The sequence below is a fragment of the Xiphophorus maculatus genome, chromosome 15, assembly GCF_002775205.1.
Source record: "Xiphophorus maculatus strain JP 163 A chromosome 15, X_maculatus-5.0-male, whole genome shotgun sequence".
Lineage (NCBI taxonomy): Eukaryota > Metazoa > Chordata > Actinopteri > Cyprinodontiformes > Poeciliidae > Xiphophorus > Xiphophorus maculatus.
In genome coordinates, this window is record NC_036457.1 from 2,305,682 (window position 1) to 2,324,896 (window position 19,215).

The 19,215-nt window shown below is 37.2% G+C and overlaps 1 protein-coding gene across 13 annotated transcripts in view; it reads left to right on the top strand.

Moving 5' to 3' along the window:
* Nucleotides 1-19,215, top strand: part of afdn (afadin, adherens junction formation factor) — a 104,942-nt gene that overhangs the window by 25,249 nt on the left and 60,478 nt on the right. For 8 of the 13 annotated variants that reach the window (XM_023347711.1, XM_023347709.1, XM_023347701.1 and 5 more), the window contains exons 2-11: nt 7,582-7,777; nt 7,852-7,964; nt 8,368-8,525; nt 8,644-8,804; nt 11,599-11,756; nt 12,803-12,887; nt 14,312-14,449; nt 16,295-16,339; nt 17,339-17,433; nt 18,748-18,998. In XM_023347711.1, the coding sequence (XP_023203479.1) occupies nt 7,582-7,777; nt 7,852-7,964; nt 8,368-8,525; nt 8,644-8,804; nt 11,599-11,756; nt 12,803-12,887; nt 14,312-14,449; nt 16,295-16,339; nt 17,339-17,433; nt 18,748-18,998 (1,400 nt within the window). The remainder of the gene's footprint in view (nt 1-7,581; nt 7,778-7,851; nt 7,965-8,367; nt 8,526-8,643; nt 8,805-11,598; nt 11,757-12,802; nt 12,888-14,311; nt 14,450-16,294; nt 16,340-17,338; nt 17,434-18,747; nt 18,999-19,215) is intronic. The other 5 variants (XM_023347703.1, XM_023347712.1, XM_023347702.1 and 2 more) reach the window with 4 other exon arrangements.

The following is a 19,215-nucleotide window of genomic DNA, read 5'->3' on the forward strand; positions in this document are numbered from 1 at the left end:
AAATACAGAGCTGTTGATCCTACGAATGTTATGATAGAAACAAAACTTATTCATCACCAACTTACAGATTTTAACCCCAAAATATAGTTATATTTCATAGTTTTTTCAGTATTTGACTAAACTAGAATTTATAGAGCTTTATAGTAGGACTGCTAATTTGTATATTTACAGAAGTTATCCAAATAAACAAAACAGTATGCCATCTTTGTATTCCAGTTATATTCCTTAAAAAAAGCTATTATTTACAAAAGTAATGATCAGGATTATTTATGCCTCCTGCTGGCTTCCATACCTGATTACAGTGAAATAACACACCTCACTCCATTATTATCACATGTTGTAAAACACTATGGTGATTGTCCCATTTCCTCACCAGTGACTTAAAAAAGCAGTCAGCTCCAGAGTTTTCATTCAGATAACGTTTGAGTCGCTAGGCTAATGCTAGCCTTATTGCTCTCTGTTTTGGTATGACTCTTTGATATAGATTTGGTTTGTAACATTTCATTATGCTTAATGGTTCATGAACAAAACTGGGAGAAAAAGTTGTTTTTGTTTTATAAACCTGTATAAATCTCACACTTTTGCAAAACTAGCAATATAATACCCCCTGTGTGAATTACAATATTCCCAGCTGCGCACACAAAATATAGGCAGAGATTTGCCAAATGTAGGAAAGTGAGGCCCTGCTGCTCACAAAATTAACAGATTTTTTTTTTTTCAAAAAAAAGATTGTAACTGGTTTAATAGCTAGTACTCATACAGTTCTAGAATTGGATTTTAGATTAGTTTGTGTGTGAAATTGGTCATTTTTGCGAATTTGCTTCCTGAGCTAGTAACTAAATCCAGATGTTTCTGGGGTATGTGCAGAGAGGCAATAAAATAAATCTAACTCCTGGAACATTCGTAGTGCCAAAGAAACAACTTTTTTAAGAAGACCAACTCCATCAGGTCATCACAAAACATAAAATAAATGCAGCTTAAATAAAGAAGTGCTTATCGGTTAGCCTGTTTGTTTGGTTGTTTTCCTCTCAGTGCAAAAACACAAAATCCTACCAAATAATTTTGGTCTAGTTTCTTGGTACCCTTGAAATGAGGCAAAACTAACTTACTAGTAACTTTTCTGCAAGAAATAAGAACTTGTTTTAAGTCAATAATCCCTTAATATTGATGAAGAAGTACTAGTTCAATTGGCAGATTATTTTCACTTATAACAATATACGTTTCTCATATTATAAGTGAAATAATCTGCCAATGGAATTACAGTAGTTCTCTTATAACAATCTCTTATATCTCGCTGAAAAGTTACTTGTATGTTAGTTTTGTCTTATTTCAAGTGTACTAAGATATTTGCACTAAAAGCTAAACCATTCATATTTAGTAAGATGTTGTTTTTACAGTGCTTTTAACTGAATTTTTACTTTAGAGATGCAAAAAAAAAATCAATTCCTAGTCCTGGGAATTCTGAATCAATTCCAAATACACAAATACCAATTAATATTTAAATATCTATTAAAAAAAAAACATTTAAAAATTCTTCGATTGTATTTTTCATTAAAGAAAAAGCCAGTCAGCTAAACTAATCTTATTCTGGTCATTTAAGTTGGAGATTTTTTTGCAGAAACCTATTTTTATTTATAAAATGATTTATGGAACCTTATATCATTTATGTAAATGTTATATTTGTTTACAGTCTTTTGTTTCTTGTCAGTCACATAATTTAAACAGAATCTATAAATGAATTTATAGATTCATTTATAAATCTATAAATGAATAGAAAAATTGGTTTCTATTCAATTCTATATAGTTCAAAAATTATAGTTTTATTTTAATTGAAAAATTGGTTTCAGAATTAAAAATAGTTTCTGAATCGAATCATGAGCCTAAAAATTGGAGTTGTATCATTAAACGCTGAAAGATTCACATTTCCAGTGTCCTGGTCTTTTTTCTTATCAGATAAGCTGAAGTATCTTCAGTTCTGCATATTCTGCTAGAAAATCTCCTTCATGTTTTTGTCAGAGAAATGTTGCATTGACTGCAGCCACGTTGTTGATCATTAAACACCCTGATAGCAGAAGTCACAAATATCTCTGCATGTCAACTTCCAGCTTAGACACACTTTAAATCTGCCAGATAGCAGCTATCTGCAGACTTGACCTACTTTCTTTCTGGATCATAAATAGTTCTGTCTCTGAAGCTCGCAGGTTTAGCGTGAAGCATCAGTCATTGTGTGTGAACAGATTTGCTTTACGCGGTGGAGACGAGGGATTAAGATGCAGCACAGAGCCCTGCAGCGCTCTGACTTACAGTAATTACTCCGAGTTGGTTCATTTGCTCAGATTACAGATGAATATGTGTGCATAATTAGGAAAAAATTATTTAATGTATGCAGCAGGAGGATAAAAACATCTTCATTCAGGATATTTTGAGATTCAAGTAAAAAAGAAAAAAAAAAGTCAGTTCCATGGGGGAATAAATTAGTTTTTATCTTTTGGTTTCTGTTGAAGATATTCTACTTCTGGATTTGTATTATATATAATTAATAACATAGTTAATGTGATAAAGATAATCAAGAAATGTGTAGATTTAGTTTTAATGACTACTTCTGCTTTTTATAATTGTGTTGTAGTTTCCTTGTTTTGTATTTGTTTGTATTGATTAAACTTTTTAGACAGTGTGTGTACCATAGTTAAGTAATTTTAACCTTGTTTTTATAACCTTTGTTTTGAGACATTGACACTTTATCGCTGTTAAGCTGTACATTTAAAACATAAATATAGAGCGAAAGTTTGTTGCAAGGCTCCATTAGTACTAAAATAAGTAATAAGCAAAACAAAATGAACATTATCCAGGGAGAACAGAAATGTCAATATGCATTATCCCAACCAAACAACTTAAAAGTAAATTAAATCATTATTCTTCTTTTTATGTTTTAACCTCTGGTCTTAACAAAACTCCAGAATGAAAAGTTCAACCCTTGATTTTTTATTTTTTTAATAGCCACAGCTCTTGTCTTTGGTTGTTCAGGAATGGGGAATGTTGCACAGAGCCATGCAAACATGCATGCAGGGTACAAGTATGCAGCTCTGGGCCAATAGCAGTAGTTGAGTGTGTGTGTGTGTGGGGGGGGGGTTGTGTGTGTGTGTTCCAGTGAACTTGAGTAAACTTGCTTGTTGATGAGTCAATTCTACAAAGTTGATCCAACTATCAGGGCTTCCTTAAATTGCCCTATAACAATTGGCATTACTTGATGACTGGATTTGACCGTATTATGTAATTGGATCTGAATCTTTACTCTGTGACTGAGTTTAATTGGATTGGGCTGCATCAGAAAGGGGTGGTGCACCCAAGAACTAGGAAATAAGATGTGTCGGGTTTGTTATTGTATGCATATGAAGTAGATTAGGTTTCCATTAGTTGCTGTTGAGTACTATGAATCTACATTACTTGCTTTCTGCTACAAAAAAAGATAATTTCTCAGATTCTAATTGGTTGAATTGCAGCAGAAAGTGGGGCTGGACCAGGGAACCATTCCTACAAGAACCACAGCTGCATGAATATTTATATTTCAAGCTTACAAAGATAAACAGTGATTAATCTGATTAAATATTTTACTCGATTGACAGTAATATAAGTTATTCTTATTAGCTTTCTAGTTTTAGCTTCATTTTGACACTAGAACAATAAATATAACCCCTGTAGTTCATGAGATATATAAAATTAACTTTTGGCATGTCATTTTGAGCAGCTTTACACTGCAAAAACACAAAATATCACCAAGTAATTTTGGTCTAGTTTCTAGTGCAAATATCTTAGTTCACTTGAAATAAGACAAAATTAACTTGGAAGCAAATTTTCATCAAGACATAGGAGCTTGTTTGAAGTCAATAATTTCTTAATATTGATTTTAAAAGTACTAGTTCTACTGGCAGATTATTTCAAGGGAAAATGTCTCGTTACAAGTGAAATAATTTGCCAATGGAACTAGTCCTTTTAAAATCAATATTAATGAATTATTAGCTTAAAACAAGCTGTCATTTTTTGCTGAAATTTACTTGCAAGTTAATTTTGTCTTTCAAATGTACTAAGATATTTGCACTAGAAACCACTTGGTAAGATTTTGTATTTCTGCAGGGTAAGGGGTTAACTTGAACCTTGTTTGCTTATTAAGTATAAAATTATTAAGGTCTTGATTCTTCAATGAAGCTGAAAAGTTTTAATGAGTAGCCTGGCGCTAACAGAGCTAGCGTCAGTTGTAAAGAAGAGCAGCAGCTGGCGTTTTGTAGCATTTTGCTAATTTTTTTGGGTGCCATCTGGTGTTCAGAGTTGAGTTGCACACATTTTATTTTATTATTCCTTTATTTAATCAGGTAAGCCCCGTTGAGCTCTAGATCTCATTTTCAAGGGGGACCTGTTCCCCGTTTGGGAATCGAACCCCGGTCTCCTGCGTGACAGGCGGGGATATTCACCACTGTACTAACGAGAACATTAAATGCAGCAGTGATGCTACTGCATTGAACTTGAACTGCGTGTGTGTTTGGACTGGGCCGTTGTGACTGCGGTCCTGCAGCGTTAATTATCCACTTCTCTCTCTCTGAGCCTGGCTTTGTTTGAAACCAAGAAGACTAGTGTCTCCACAGTAACAGTTACTAACGGTTACGCAAGCTTGACAACGGCAACCCGCGATGACCCACATTCCAGCAGTAAATCACAACACACACAGAAACACACATTCCTGACTCCACCCGTCGCCGCCGATCGAAACCGTGCTCAGCGTTTCCACTCCAGCAAACAAACGAGGGAAAGAAAGTGTTGCTGTGTAAAAAAAAGTAAACATCCCTATCAGTTTCCTGCCTTTTCTTGCGTCTTTTGAGTTTAGTTTTTTTTTCAGTTTCTGAATATGTCTGACTCCATAACGCTCCCGTCTCACGTTAGTTCAGGGTGTCCAAACTTTTTTTATTGAGAGCCACAACTGTGAAGCTAAAAGTAGCTGTGGGCCACAAAAATTTAGTATTTTTTGGTATGAAAAAAGCTAAAAAGATTCCATGGTAAAAACAAACTAAATATGCAATATTTTGATGTGTTTGCAGGTGTTTTCTAGGCTAAAAGAACACGATCCACGTCTCTTTTTTGTTTTTAAACATTCTCATTTAGCCTTGTTTCATAAATGGGTGCGCCCCCCCCCTTCCTACTTTCAAGTAAAAGTTGCTGGAGGCAACAGACAATTATTTTAGTTATAGATTAATACATTTTTCTGACAGTCAACTGATTTTTCTGCCGATTAATCACATAAAAATTGGCACATTTAACCACATGGCACATTGGTTAAATTTCTCATTTAACCACTTAAGTTTTGTTTTTTTTTACAATACTATAAATACATTAAAATCTGCACATGAATTCCTTTTTTAAATAAATGCTTTTTTTTTTGTTGTTGCCTAAAACAGAATAAAATATATATTTTTTGTACAGTTTTGGCTTTATTACTGCTTCGAGTGTGTTGTAATTTCAGTAAAATGGCCTTTTTTAGTATAATTTAGTTAACGATTAATCGATTACTAAATTAGTTGAGGATTATTAAATTAATCGTTTCAGCCCTGCTTTGTACTATCAAAATGATGGCAAAAAATGTAGTTGACCAAAGAATATTTTAATTTGTCTTCGGCCTTTTTTCACTTTAATTTGTTTTAAGCACATAAAGCTGTGCTATTTGTGAATTGTGGACCACACAGAGTTTTTCCAACGGCCGCAAATGACCTCCGGGCCGCACTTTGGACACTCCTGCCTTAGATGGTTGTTCAAATGCTGACATGGCGTTTTTTAATTTAATATTCACACACCGACAGAGGAAATGTGTCCTCAGCTGACATCCTGGTTTTCTGTAAATTCAGGTTATTTCCTCTTTAATTTTTTTGTCAGATTTTCTTCATGCAACAAACCTGCAAAATCATTTATTTTCTCGCTCAGATCTGTTTTTCTTTGGTTTTCGATACCAGATAACGCTCGCATAAGGAGAATGGAATGCTGGGAATTTGAGAGAAGATTCTGGCGTCGTCTGTGATGAAACATGAGGTCAACATTTTTATTTTTACTGCTGTGCGCTCCAGCTGCATCAGAAAACGACGGCGTGTTTACGTTTCAGGCTTTTCTGCTCCATCGCTGTAGGAAACAAACGGCCGTGTTTGAACTTCCGTCCGTGTGTTTGCCTGCAGGAGAGATTTCCTTAAACAAGCGCCGCGAACCAGAGGGGGGAGAAGATGAGATAATAAAGTTGAACTGAAGTTAATTGATTCGATTTACAGGTCAGGGAGGAAGTGGGCTTTTCCTGGAAATTACTGTCATTTGCTTCTAATTACAGGGAAAATGAAGATTTCCTCTCAAAACGAACTCAAGAGATTTAATTTGAAACAATTTACCTTTAAATTCTTCAATTTAAACCTGTAAAGTTTCTGACCTGGTTAATTTTGTTTGAGTTTTTAATTCCTACGTAATAAGAGTTTGGCTTTTTTTCCATTCACTTCAAGATTTTTCCACTTTTGGTCTCAAATTCTACTGCAAATCTAAGAAACCAATAAAGTTGATATACTTGAAAAAGAGTTGAATTAAAAAAAGAAACTTATCTGAAAATGTCAACAATCACAGTCAATACATGAATGTGAGTTTCCAAAATGTGGCCTGGGGGCCATTTGTGGCTCCTGGAATGATTGTGTCTGGACCAGTTTTTTTATTTTTGTTTTTGTTTTGTTTCGACTCAAATTAGACATTAAATTAAAAAAATAAGGCAAAATAATTGTGGTAGAAAAATAATTTACCACAATTATTTTTTCCCATTTAACTCAGATCTTCTTACTTTTGCAGATTGCAATCTGTCTGAAAAAATAAGCCTTTCCATCCTTTATAACAATTATTTGTCTTTAAATAAACTTTTTATTTTTTATTTGAAAAGATCACGTTTGTTTGACTTCTACTCAAAAGTTGACTTTAATTTATTTATTAAACTTGGCTAAAGCAAGCATATTCAAAGAAAGAGTTCAATAAATCCTGATTCTACTGCTCAGAAATTACATATTGTTTATTTTTTCAGAAAATTAGCTAAATTTCTTTAAGTCAAACATGCAAAAGCCTTTTTAAGTTTTGAATCTGTAATAATGCATATGCGTTTCTGACTATTTTATTTGTTTAATTAAAGTATTACATGCTTAGTTTATTGTTGATTAGGTACAATAAATCCTCTTGACTTGCCCATTTTGTCCCATGTAACCAAAAGTTTGTCTTTCATGGAATAAATGTGGCAGAAATCAAACGCTGACTTTGAAAAAGCTTTGAAAAACAGCTTCACATTTTTCATATTTTCTACATTCTAAACTTTTTTTCCAATAAAAATTATCCATAATGGTTATTTGTTATCTTGCAGCACAGTTTGACATTAGCAGCAGTTTAGGTTTATTTTATTTTCCGGTTTACTTTTTTCTTTCATTGTTGCGTATAAACACAATTGTTGTAAATTCTGCTCTTGTTTTTGCAGTTTCCAGTCTAAATAAACACATAATGGACGCTGCGTTTGTTCTGTTTTTTTCTGAAAAGGACCTGGAGTTCCATGGCGTGATGCGGTTCTACTTCCAGGACCGGGTGGCCGGGAACTTTGCCACAAAGTGCATCCGGGTCTCCAGCACGGCGACGACGCAGGACGTCATCGAGACGTTGGCGGAGAAGTTCAGGCCGGACATGAGGATGCTGTCGTCGCCCAAGTACTCGCTGTACGAGGTCCACGTCAGCGGCGGTGAGTACTGTGGGCCGCGCGGCTCCCGCCCCAGTCTGCTGACTGCTGCATGAACCGCTGGCTTTGTGTTTCAGAAGAGCGCCAGCTGGACCTGGACGAGAAGCCGCTGGTGGTTCAGCTCAACTGGAACAAAGACGACAGGGAGGGACGCTTCGTCCTGAAGAACGAGAACGACGTCCTGCCCAAGGTGAGACGCAGAGCGCCGCATCACTTTGTATCACTCCACATCACTCTGCATCACACCGCCTCGCTTCGACATGAAACAGAGACGCAGCTTTAGCTTTAGCATTAGCATTAGCTGCTGAGTTTCTGACTGAAGTCCATCCATCCAATTATCATCCATCCACCTGTACGTCCGTCCATACATTTATCCGTCCGTTTGTCCACACACCCATATCTGTTCGGCCATCTGTCTATCTGTGCATCAGTCTGTCTGTCCATCCGTCAGACCCTCCGTACCTCCGTCTGTCCGAAATTCTGCTGCTTTATTTCTTCTTTCTTTTCTCTCTGAGGTTTGATTCCTTCCTAACCTGGTTTGTTTTTGCAGAAGCATTTTTGCTCTGATTTACTTTTTGTTTGATTCTCGCCAGAAGAGTCAGAGTAACGGACCGGAGAAGGAGAAAGACGGAGTGATACAGAACTTCAAAAGGACTTTGTCCAAGAAGGAGAAGAAGGAGAAGAAGAAGAGGGAGAAAGAGTTTGCTCGGATCCCAGACGGAGATGAACAGATTCTGAGCCGCGAGGACGGGTAAATCAAACCGGCTGCACACTGCTTGACCTCTGACCTGGCTGTTCCGTCTCCTGTGTGTGTGTTGTTGTTTTTTTAAATCCACATCCTCCACCGTCTGTATGATTTTTTGATTTAGGGAGAATAACCGTCTGGCGGCGGAGGTTTATAAGGACATGCCAGAAACCAGCTTCACCAGGACGATCTCCAACCCGGAGGTGGTGATGAAGAGGAGGCGGCAGCAGAAACTGGAGAAACGAATGCAGGAGTTCATGAGCAGCGATGGAAGGCCAGAGTCGGGTACGTTAAATGGTGGTTGATACCGTTTAATTCTGTTAGAATACGCTGCTCAGATCGTTACAACAAAGCAAAGCTGTTACCGCGGTTTGGGCCTCTGACTCCAAATACAGAGGATCTTTTTCTCTGTTTCAAGTATTTTGACCTAACAGGTATAGTTTACTGAAATGCTAGGCTAATGTTAGCATGTTTCCTCCCTGTTTTGATATGACTCTCTGATTATTTGGCTCCAACCCAATTTAGTCCAATTAGTCATCTATAAACAAAGCTAATAAAAACCTCTTTCCAGAGAATATGCTGTTGTATTTTCATGACAAAAGTTGAAAGCATAAAGCTTTAGAATAAGTCTTTGTTTTGCTGGAGTTGAGTGTCATGTGATCCCAGAGTTAATCTGCAGAGTGACCTGAACATCACAGGTCGCTGCTGCTGCTGCTGCTATCGTCTCTCATCAGGATCTACAGAAAGGTTTAAATTAAAGTTTATGTCGATGGTTTTCAGTAGCAGTTTGTTTTCATGCGCTGACTCGGTTCTGTTGCATTTCATTCTGCAGGTTTTAGCGATAGTGAAGCCATGTTTGTTGTCGTAGTCGGCATTGATCTTTTGACGTGGCTGTAACTGAACCCCAGGAGCGCCATATGTTGGAAAGTCTCACGCCGACATGTTTACACACACTGAGAGGCATGTTGAGTGAACGGCACAAACACGCTGACTGGTTGGGTTTGTGACTCAGGCATTACCTAATCGCTGCGCCAGACAGACAGATGGAAGAATGAGTGAAGCGGCTCCAGAAACGGCTCTAACCGCTGTCTGTCCGCGGTCTGGACAGCTGGTGAGGCAGAAACTCTGCTCTGCAAAAAATACAGCTTCTAAAAATATCTCTGGAATATTTCTGAAACACTTTTTAACATAATTTTTTTACCTAAATTCATTATAAAGCTGTAATAGAAAGTGCTAAAGGGGATTCTTACTGTCTACAGCACTTTGAAGAAACTTTGATTATAAAACAACATTTAAATTCCCTTTTGGGAATTAATAAAGTATTCATCCATCTATCCATGTATTTTCTTCCACTTTATCGGGTTGCGGGGGTAGCAGCTTCAGAAGGGAGGCCCAGACTTCCCTCTCTCTCCCCAGCCACTTGTTCCAGCTCCTCCGGGGGAATCCCAAGGCGTTCCCAGGCCAGCCGAGAGACATAGTCCCTCCAGCGTGTCCTGGGTCTTCCCCGGGACCTCCTCCCAGTGGGACGTGCCCGGATCACTCACCAGGGAGGCGTCCAGGAGGCATCCTGACCAGATGCCTGAGCCTCAACTGGCTCCTCTCGACATAAAGGAGCAGCGGCTCCCGGATGACTGAGCTTCTCACCCTGTCTCTAAGGGAGAGACCAGCCACCCTACGGAGAAAACCCATTTCTGCCGCTTGTATCCGCGATCTCGTTCTTTCGGTCATGACCCAAAGCTCATGACCATAGATGAGGGTGGGAACGTAGATCGACCTGTAAATCGAGAGCTTCGCTTTTTGGCTCAGCTCTCTCTTCACCACGACGGACCGGTACAGCGCCCGCTTGACAGCAGACGCTGCGCCAATCCTAGGCACTGATACTCATCCCGGCTGCTTCACACTCGGCTGCGAACCGCTCCAGCGAGAGCTGCAGATCACGACCTGATGAAGCCAAAAGGACCAAATCATCCACACAAAGCAGAGATGAGATCCTAAGGCCACCAAATCGGATCCCCTCAACACCTTGGCTGGGCCTAGAAATTCTGTCCATGAAAGTAATGAACAGAATCGGTGACAAAGGGCAGCCCTGGCGGAGTCCAACTCTCACCGGAAACGAGCCCGACTTACTGCCGGCAATGTGGACCAGACTCTGACACCGGTCATACAGGGACCTGACAGCCCGTATCAAAGGGCTCAATGGAAGGCATGTTGGTGGGATTGAGGAGGTCTTCAAAGTATTCTGCCCACCGGCCCACAACGTCCCGAGTAGAGGTCAGCAGCACACCATCCCCACTGTAAACAGTGTTGGTGCCGTACTGCTTCCCCCTCCTGAGACGCCAGATGGTGGACCAGGAGTATTTATTTAGTATTTTATTAAATACTATTAATAAAGTATTTTTGAATTTAATTTGTTTGTTTTTTTTAAACTGGGTGTGTTCCTCTAAGGTCAAATTTTGGAATGACTGAATAAATTATAACTTTTGAACATTTACTCTCAGTAACTACCTGTTTAGACACTAGAAAAATTTACCTGTACTAAGTAATTTTGGGGAACTTTGAAGTTCCCTTTATTAAAGCTGCAGTATGTTGTGATAGTTTAGTATGAAACAGATAATCTGTGGGGAAAAAAATCAACCTCCTCTGCCAATGTTTTTGGTTTTGAAGCTTGGTGACGTAGCTGAAAAATTTATCATCATATCAGTCGATATCGATAATTATTGGTTAGGTTTTTTTTGTTATAAATAAATATATTTTCATGCCGTTGTTTTACTTTGACGTAGTTACGAGGAACAGTGGTGATATCTGAAGTTGCTGCTGGGCCAGTTACTCAGCAGGTGGTTGCTAGGTAACCAAAGAATGAGTGAGTTGCTAGGCAACCAAAGAATGAACGAGTTAGTTGATTCCACCAACCTAGCTTGGCTAGAATGCTGGGCGATTCTGGATCGGAGTTCTGTGAAATTATTGAATATTCTGTCAGACATATTACCAATTGATATTAATCAAGTGTCCATTGTTAATGATTTGTTGTTCTGCCTAGTTTGGGTTCATCTGAATGCAACAAATGCTCTGCTGTCTGCAGGGGGAACTTTGAAGATTTACGCTGACAGCCTGAAGCCCAACATCCCCTACAAGACCATCCTGATGTCCACCAGAGACACGGCCGACTTCGCTGTGGTGGAGGCGCTGGAGAAGTACGGGCTGGAGAAGGAGAACCCCAGGGAGTACTGCATAGCCCGGGTAAAAACCCAACCGCTGCACCAAGCCATTACAAACAAGTCCTGTTTAATGGTTTTACTAAAGTAAAAGCAGTACTACAAGTAAAAGTATTTGGTAAAAAAGAATAACTGAACAAAACATCAATCTTTTTTTTTTTTTAATTACATAATCAGACAAACCAATAAATCTCATGATAAATTAAAATGAGCTCAATAATTTAATTCATATTTTTTAAAGACCAATTTTGTTTAGAAACTTGATAATTCATTTCATTTACGGGTGTGCGTTTTTTTTATTTTTGTTTCATTTGTTGTTTTTAATTTATTTTTTAGATTTAAAATATTTTCCACTTTCTGTGTTAAGTTTTCTTTACAAAATAAGTTTATTGATCTTTGATAACTTGCATTATTATACCACTATTATAGCCTTACACAAAAATGGTCTCAAAATAACAATGTTATCATTTATCGCTGTCATTTCTGGGATAATTTATCATCCAGCAAAATGTTTTTGTAACAGGCCTGCTTATGCAGACATTTAGGTATTTTGAGAACCAAAATAAAATAATTCATACAAGTAACATAGTTGCAAAATAATAACAAAAAAAATCCAATTAATTTTCTTTCACTATAAAACTTGCAAAATTTTAATAAAATTGCAGGTTTTGTCTGTAAATGGTGAATTTTTGGTACAAACAAGCCTGTACTTCAATATTCAGAAACTTTACTAGAGTAAGAGTAGTGATAACTCATAAATCAGTTACTCAAGTAAAAAGTACAGCATAGTAAAAGTACTCCTAGAAGTACATTTTTCTAAAAAGTAAAAGTTACTAGTTACTACGTAGTTCTGTTCACAGTACAGTAAATGCCGTCAATTCTGTCCGGTCCTTTCATCTAAAAACCTTACAATTAATTTGTATTCCTATTCAGCTTTAATTTAATCAATTAAAAGCTTGAAATTTCAACTCAAACATGTTTTTAGTGTGAATTAAATCTTCGTAAACATATTAGAAGTGTTTTCGATCTGGTTTAACTTGTTTTAACTTTTATTTGTGTGAATGTTTGCAGCAGGAAGAAAAGACGGGTAAAGAGGTGATCCTGGATGATCTGGACTGTCCTCTGCAGATCCTCAGGGACTGGCCTGCAGACAGAGGTACAAAACCAACTGGATTCACTTCCTGTCTTTTGATTACTGCTGCCCCCTTCTGCTCCAGAGCTGTCATTACAGCTTTTTATTACTCTGAATGTATATTTTTGCTTTGCGGATGCAAATGAGTCATTTTGCCAAATCGTATCCTTTGTCATTTTGTCCTGTCAGAACCTGATTTAAAACCTTTAAACAAACCACTTGAAACAAACAAATCTTAATACCAATCGCAAATAACCTGAGTGAATAGAGATATACGTTTTCAAAAGATAATTTAATTTATTAAGGGGACAAAGGCGTCCAAACCAATCAGCCAGTGTCAAAGTCTAATTGCTTGTATTGTAAAATCATAAATTAACTGTCATTAACTACTTTTTTGTTTTTGTTTTTTGGGATCGGTTAAATAGCCACACCCAGGGTGGATTAGTGCCAGATATGTAAAACCAAGAACTCGCATAAAGGGAAACAACAGGAATTAGGATAAAGGTTCTGAAAAAGTTCAGGTTCTAAGGCTCGCCTGGCCTGGCTTGTAATCAGTGCATTTTTATTTAGTGGCCTAGTCAAAGTTTGGACTTAAATCTAAACTGAGACGATGAGCCTCCAAAAACACAAATTCTTACCAAATATTTTCAATCTAGTTTCTGGTCCAAATATTTTAGTAAACTTGAAATAAGACAAAACTAACTTACAAGTAACTTTTCAGCGAAATATAAAAGCTTATTGTAAGTCAATAATTTCTTAAATCTCAAGTGAAATAATTACTTGAGATTATATAACAAGTACTTTCTCATTAATATTAAGGAATTATTGGCTGCAAATTTACTTGCAAGTTGGTTTTGTCTTATTTCTAGTGAACTAAGAAAGCACTAGTTTCTAGTTGTATAGAAACTAGACCAAAAATACTTGGTAAGATTTGTGTTTTTGCAGTGTATGGAGTGACTTTTAGCAGGTGGTTTATGCTTGAAGACTCTTTTGGGTGAATTGAAAAAAATAAAGAAATTGCTCCACAGCAACATAATTGACTCAAGTTTATTTGTAAATCACATTTCAGCAACAAGGCAGTTCAAAGTGAAATTTTTTTTCAAAGTGAAATTTTAAATTCAGGGGAATTTTATTTTCCCTTTAGCTAGTGGGAGCATATTGATATTATTTAACAGGAGTCCTAGGATTGAGCCTTGCGGTACCCCATATGTGACTTTTGTCCTTTTCGATAAGAAATCTGCTGAAACAAATTTGTTATATTTGAACCGCTGTCAGTGTGCTTTGGGGGCGCTTCCTTTCTTATGAGGTTCTGTTTGAATATTTGTTTTTAGGTCCTTGTTTGTGTTCGATCTGAATTGCAGAGAAGAACAATGTGCTCGCTTTATTATAATTTTTTTAATTTACTCTATCGAGTTTTTTGTAAAAGCTGCGTTTCTTTATGGCATCAGGAGCGATGGTGTTCCAGCTGAAGAAGAGACCTCCGGATTACCAGCCCAGGAAGGGGAGGAAGGACGACAAGGGGCTAAGAGGGAAAGATGGCTCCATGCCGCCGGAGAAACTGCCTTATCTGGTGGAGCTGAGTCCAGGTACGACCACAACGTGTTTTATTTATTATTTTATATTATCTGTGACTGTAGCAGCAAGAAAATGACCAGTAGCTTCAGGGGAAGATTCTTATCCTGTTATGACAGAATCTGGACAGCAGGTGGCAGTGCAATAGAGCTACATTTCCTGTAGTTTCAGTTAGAAGTGAGTCATTTTAGCTATATTTGCTTGCAATGAAAAATTACTTGAAATTATATAAACTGAAATAGAAGGAAAAATCGAATATATTGGGATTTACTTGTAGGAATGTGAAAGGTAAGTTTTGTCATAAAATCCTGGATTAATGTTAAACCTAACAAAACTATTAAAAGATCCTTTCTGGTCATTTTTGGTGACCCTTCCCTGATTACTTTCTGCCCTAACAGCTTGTCTCTTGCTACTGATCCCCCTCCTCTCTCTTTGCTTCTGATAACCCTCATCCTCCCACATCATTATCTTCCCTGACCCAAAGGTGACCCAGAGACTTCCACTTAACTGGTTCTGGGTGGTGAGTTTCTGGGAAACCTGGCGCCCTGATTCAGGAGAAAACTAACGCATCTACTTCATACTGACTGCAGGGTTTTACTGGTCTCTGGTAGTGGGTGAAGTGGGTTGACAAACTGGTTTGGTGACTGATTTATTGCTGCCAGGCCTGGCTGTGTGTGAGTGTGTGACGGTTACTTTTATTTCTGTGCATTAATAGCTGATGACCATGTTAGCTGATGTAATGAGAAAGCTTTTATATGTTTGTTACAAAGTAATACAGTCCAGATTAGTTTATTCATCTCTAAAAACTAGGGATGCAGCACTAAGATCGGTATCGGCCGATATTTGTCTTTTTATTTTTTTGACATAACTATCCAACAAATAAAACCAGGCCAATATAAACAACCAATATTTATTTTTATCTTGTTGCCTTTTTCTGGTCTTTTTTCCCCCAAAGGTGTCAGAACAGTGGTGAATATGTATATGAATTCGGTAAATATTGGTAATCTGCTATAACAGCACATCGGATATTAGATATCGGCCCAAATTTTCATATCAGCTGCTAAAACCCAACATTTGACGTAATGTTGGAGGAAATTGGTCTCAAATTGAACTTATGCTGAGGTTTTTGTAGGGATGTACCAATATGAAAATTTGGGCCGATATCAAATATTAATATTGCGGTCATAGTCGATATTACTGATATTATGTATAGTTCTCTACTATCTTGACACATTTGACTAGAAACAGACGGCAAAAAATGTAAATAAATATCGACTGGTTAATATTGGCTCAGTTTTATTTATCGGGCCGATACCGAAATGTTAAAAAAATTACTACCATCACCCAATACTGATGTTGGTGCCGATATATCGTGCATTCCTAGTTTTTGGGAGTAAATTTGAAAAAGAAAATTGCTTGTTAGAATTTTATGGCTAATTTCCAGTCTCTTATTTTGTAAAGTTTTGATCTTCCAACTGAAATTTCAACTGGTTTCCATTTACGATCTAGAATCAGCACTTATCACTTTTTTTCTTTTATTTAATCTGTGGATCTAGGAAAATTGTTCAAGTTACAAGAAAGAGGCATTTATTTGTTGCTGTAAGGAATTGGCGTCCGAATAATTTTCAGTGTGAATTGAATTTGAGTGCGCTTTGAATGCTTTCTGGGGTTAACCAGTTATTACTGCATTATTTCTCCTCCTGGCTGCATTTTCAACTTCTGCTATGTGTCTGTTTTCTTTCCCACTTTCTCATGGCATGTTTTGGTTGCCTGGTTGTGTGTGTGTGTAATTATGCGTGTGTGTGGCCTGTGCACGTGTCCTTCTGCCTCTTACCTGCCTGCCTGCCTGCCTGCTGTAGGCCGAGGGAATCACTATGCCTACTACGCCTATCGGCACCAAGAAGGTAAAATCTACACCGTACTTCCTGTTTGTCCCGGCTGCTGAGCTTGTTCTGCTCTGAGCGCAAACACATTCCCTTAAAAATGGGGAATAAGTGATTCTGATAGTGATTAAATCGGATATCCATATACAACTACGAATCAGGAGTAAAAATGGTATATATGAGTCATTGTAGGTTTTTTGAGTCTAAAGCTGAAATGATTAATTGGATCAATTGTGATTAATCAATTATTCAAATAACCATCAACTAATTTAGTCATTGATTAATCATTAACTGGACTCAAAAAAGGGCATTTGCTAAAAAACAAAAAACATATTTAGAGCAATATTAGACCAAAGCTGCACAAAAAATGTTCATTTTATATTTAAGATAAAATTACTTTTGTCTGCTGAAATGTTTTAGCCAAAATGCCTCAAGTGGAAGCTTTTTCTCCACCTGGTTCAGAATTACTAAAAGGATGTTATGTTACTGCATTTATGGCAATAAAAGGTTTATTTTCTTATTTAATAAAGGAATTGAATTATTTAGTTGCATCTTAAATGTATTTCTAATTTTGTGTAAAAAGGGTTTACATAGTTAAATCAAAAATCTGTAGATTGTGATTTTTTTTTTGTCCAATTAATCGTCAGAATAATCGATTAATCGGTTTATTATTAGCTGAAACAGATAAATATGTAGGTTTTTTTTATATATTTGCATTAAATAGTTTGTTGCATTAATAATGTAGCTATTATATGAATTGGAGTTATCTTTGAGAGGATTTACCACAAATGATCATAGACAGAAAAAAAAGAATATCCGTTACTATAAGGTTATGCTAACCTTTTTCTTTCACTGCTTTGCTTTTACTAAACTTTGCTTACTAATTATCAGTAACTTCTCCACATTTACATCTGTTCACATCACTTTGGATTGATGATTTATTCTTGGATTAAATGCGGTTTGCTGAGCGTTCCTCTGAGGTTTGATCAGCGCTAAACCTGAGAGCTTCTGTGCTTCCAGACGGCTCCGACTCCAGAGACAAACCGAAGCTGTATCGGCTTCAGCACAGCATCACCGAGGTCGGCTCGGATTGCACCGAGGACGGGGCCATCCAGGTGAGCGCACATAACCCAGACCTGCTGAACTTTGACCTTTTAACGCCCCCAGCATTTTGTGTAAACATTATTAAAATTATTGATATGATCTGTAGTTTATTTGGTTGTTTTGAAGAGAATCAACTTTTTAATCAGCACCCTTCACACTTTTTCTGTTAAAAATGTTTAAAAAGACTCAAATTGTATTACTGTAGAATAGGGGAATGCCATATCGTTTCGTTTATGGTTGTAACAGTAAATTTATTGACACAGGTGAAAAAATTCATACTTTGATACCAAACATTTTGGTGTCGAGCATTGAACATTTTTAAAAGGAGGATTACTTTTAATATTAAAACAAGATGCTTAGTTTTGCACATCATGTTTGGAAAACATTTTGTTGAAGTAATGTTCTGTTGAACCGCAGCAGTTTGTTTCATTTAGGTTTTTAAGTATTTTTATTATCTCTTTTTTTGTCTGTTTCTTGTTGCTCGCAATTAGTTTTATTCTCTTTGCCAAGATAAACATATTGTGTGATTTTGTATATATCAATATATGATTTTTTCCCCCTCATTCTGGTGACTATAAAGGAAAGTTAATAAAAATGATTCCACAATGGTGATTCCTTACCAAGTAATTTAGGTCTAGTTCTTGTGCAAATATCTCAGGACACTTGAAATAAGACAAAACTAACTTGGTAAGTTTTCAGCAAGAAAGAGGAACTTGTTTTAAGTCAATATTTGAATGTTGATGAAGCATTAGTTCCACTAACAGATTATTTCACTTATAATATGGGAAAATATATTGTTATAAGTTAAATAATCTGTCAGTGAAACTTGTACTTTTTAATCAATATTCAAGAATTTCTGTCTAATACAAACTCCGATATCTTGCTGAAAAGTTACTTGAAAGTTAGTTTTATTTCAATTGCTTTGATATTTGCACTGAAAATTAGATAAAATGTTGGATAAGATTTTATTTTTGCAATGTGAATTAAAAAGTTGAGATTCAGTATGTTACATTTTGTCTGTAAAATGTCTTTCTTTTGGTATTTAACAAAAAAGAAAAAGCCTGAAGAGAAAGATGCTTTTTAGTTTTTTCTTGTTGCAGTTTGTAGCTGGAAATAATTTATTATTGGTTTTCAAAACTGAATAAAAGCCTAAATGAAATTTGTGTTTAATGAAAGGCTGATATATTTGAAACAGAACAGCAAACTTGTTTGGTTCCAGGTGGTTCTGTTTAGCAAACCATCTGGTCCATCAGATTAAATCGACTTCAGAGCTGCCGCATGTTTCTTCTCCTGCTTCTGTTCTTGATGCGTGTGCGTTTCTGCAGCTGCTCGGCCCGGGGATCCTGCCCCACCACTGCAACCTGATGCACAGCGAAGGCATGGTGACGGTGACGCCACACGGCCACGACGCCGACACCTTCGTGGACGGCCAGCGCATCACGGAGACCACGGTGCTGCGATCCGGATCCACGCTGCAGTTTGGCTCTGCGCACGTCTTCAAGTTCGTGGATCCCATGGTCGACCAGGGAGGGAAGAGGGACCCGAACGCCGCCATGAGGAGCCGACACAAATCCGGGTGAGCGAGAGGCGAACATGAGGTTAGGAGATGAAAAAGAGGGGAGGAGGCAGGGCGTGCACTGCAAAAACATAAGATCTTACCGAGTACTTTTGGTTCAGTTTCTAGTGCAAACATCTTTCTACACTATAAATAAGACTAAACTAACTTACAAGCAACTTTTCAGCAAGAAATAGTCCCTTAAAAAGTTATTAGATTAGATTGTTTTACTTTTCCA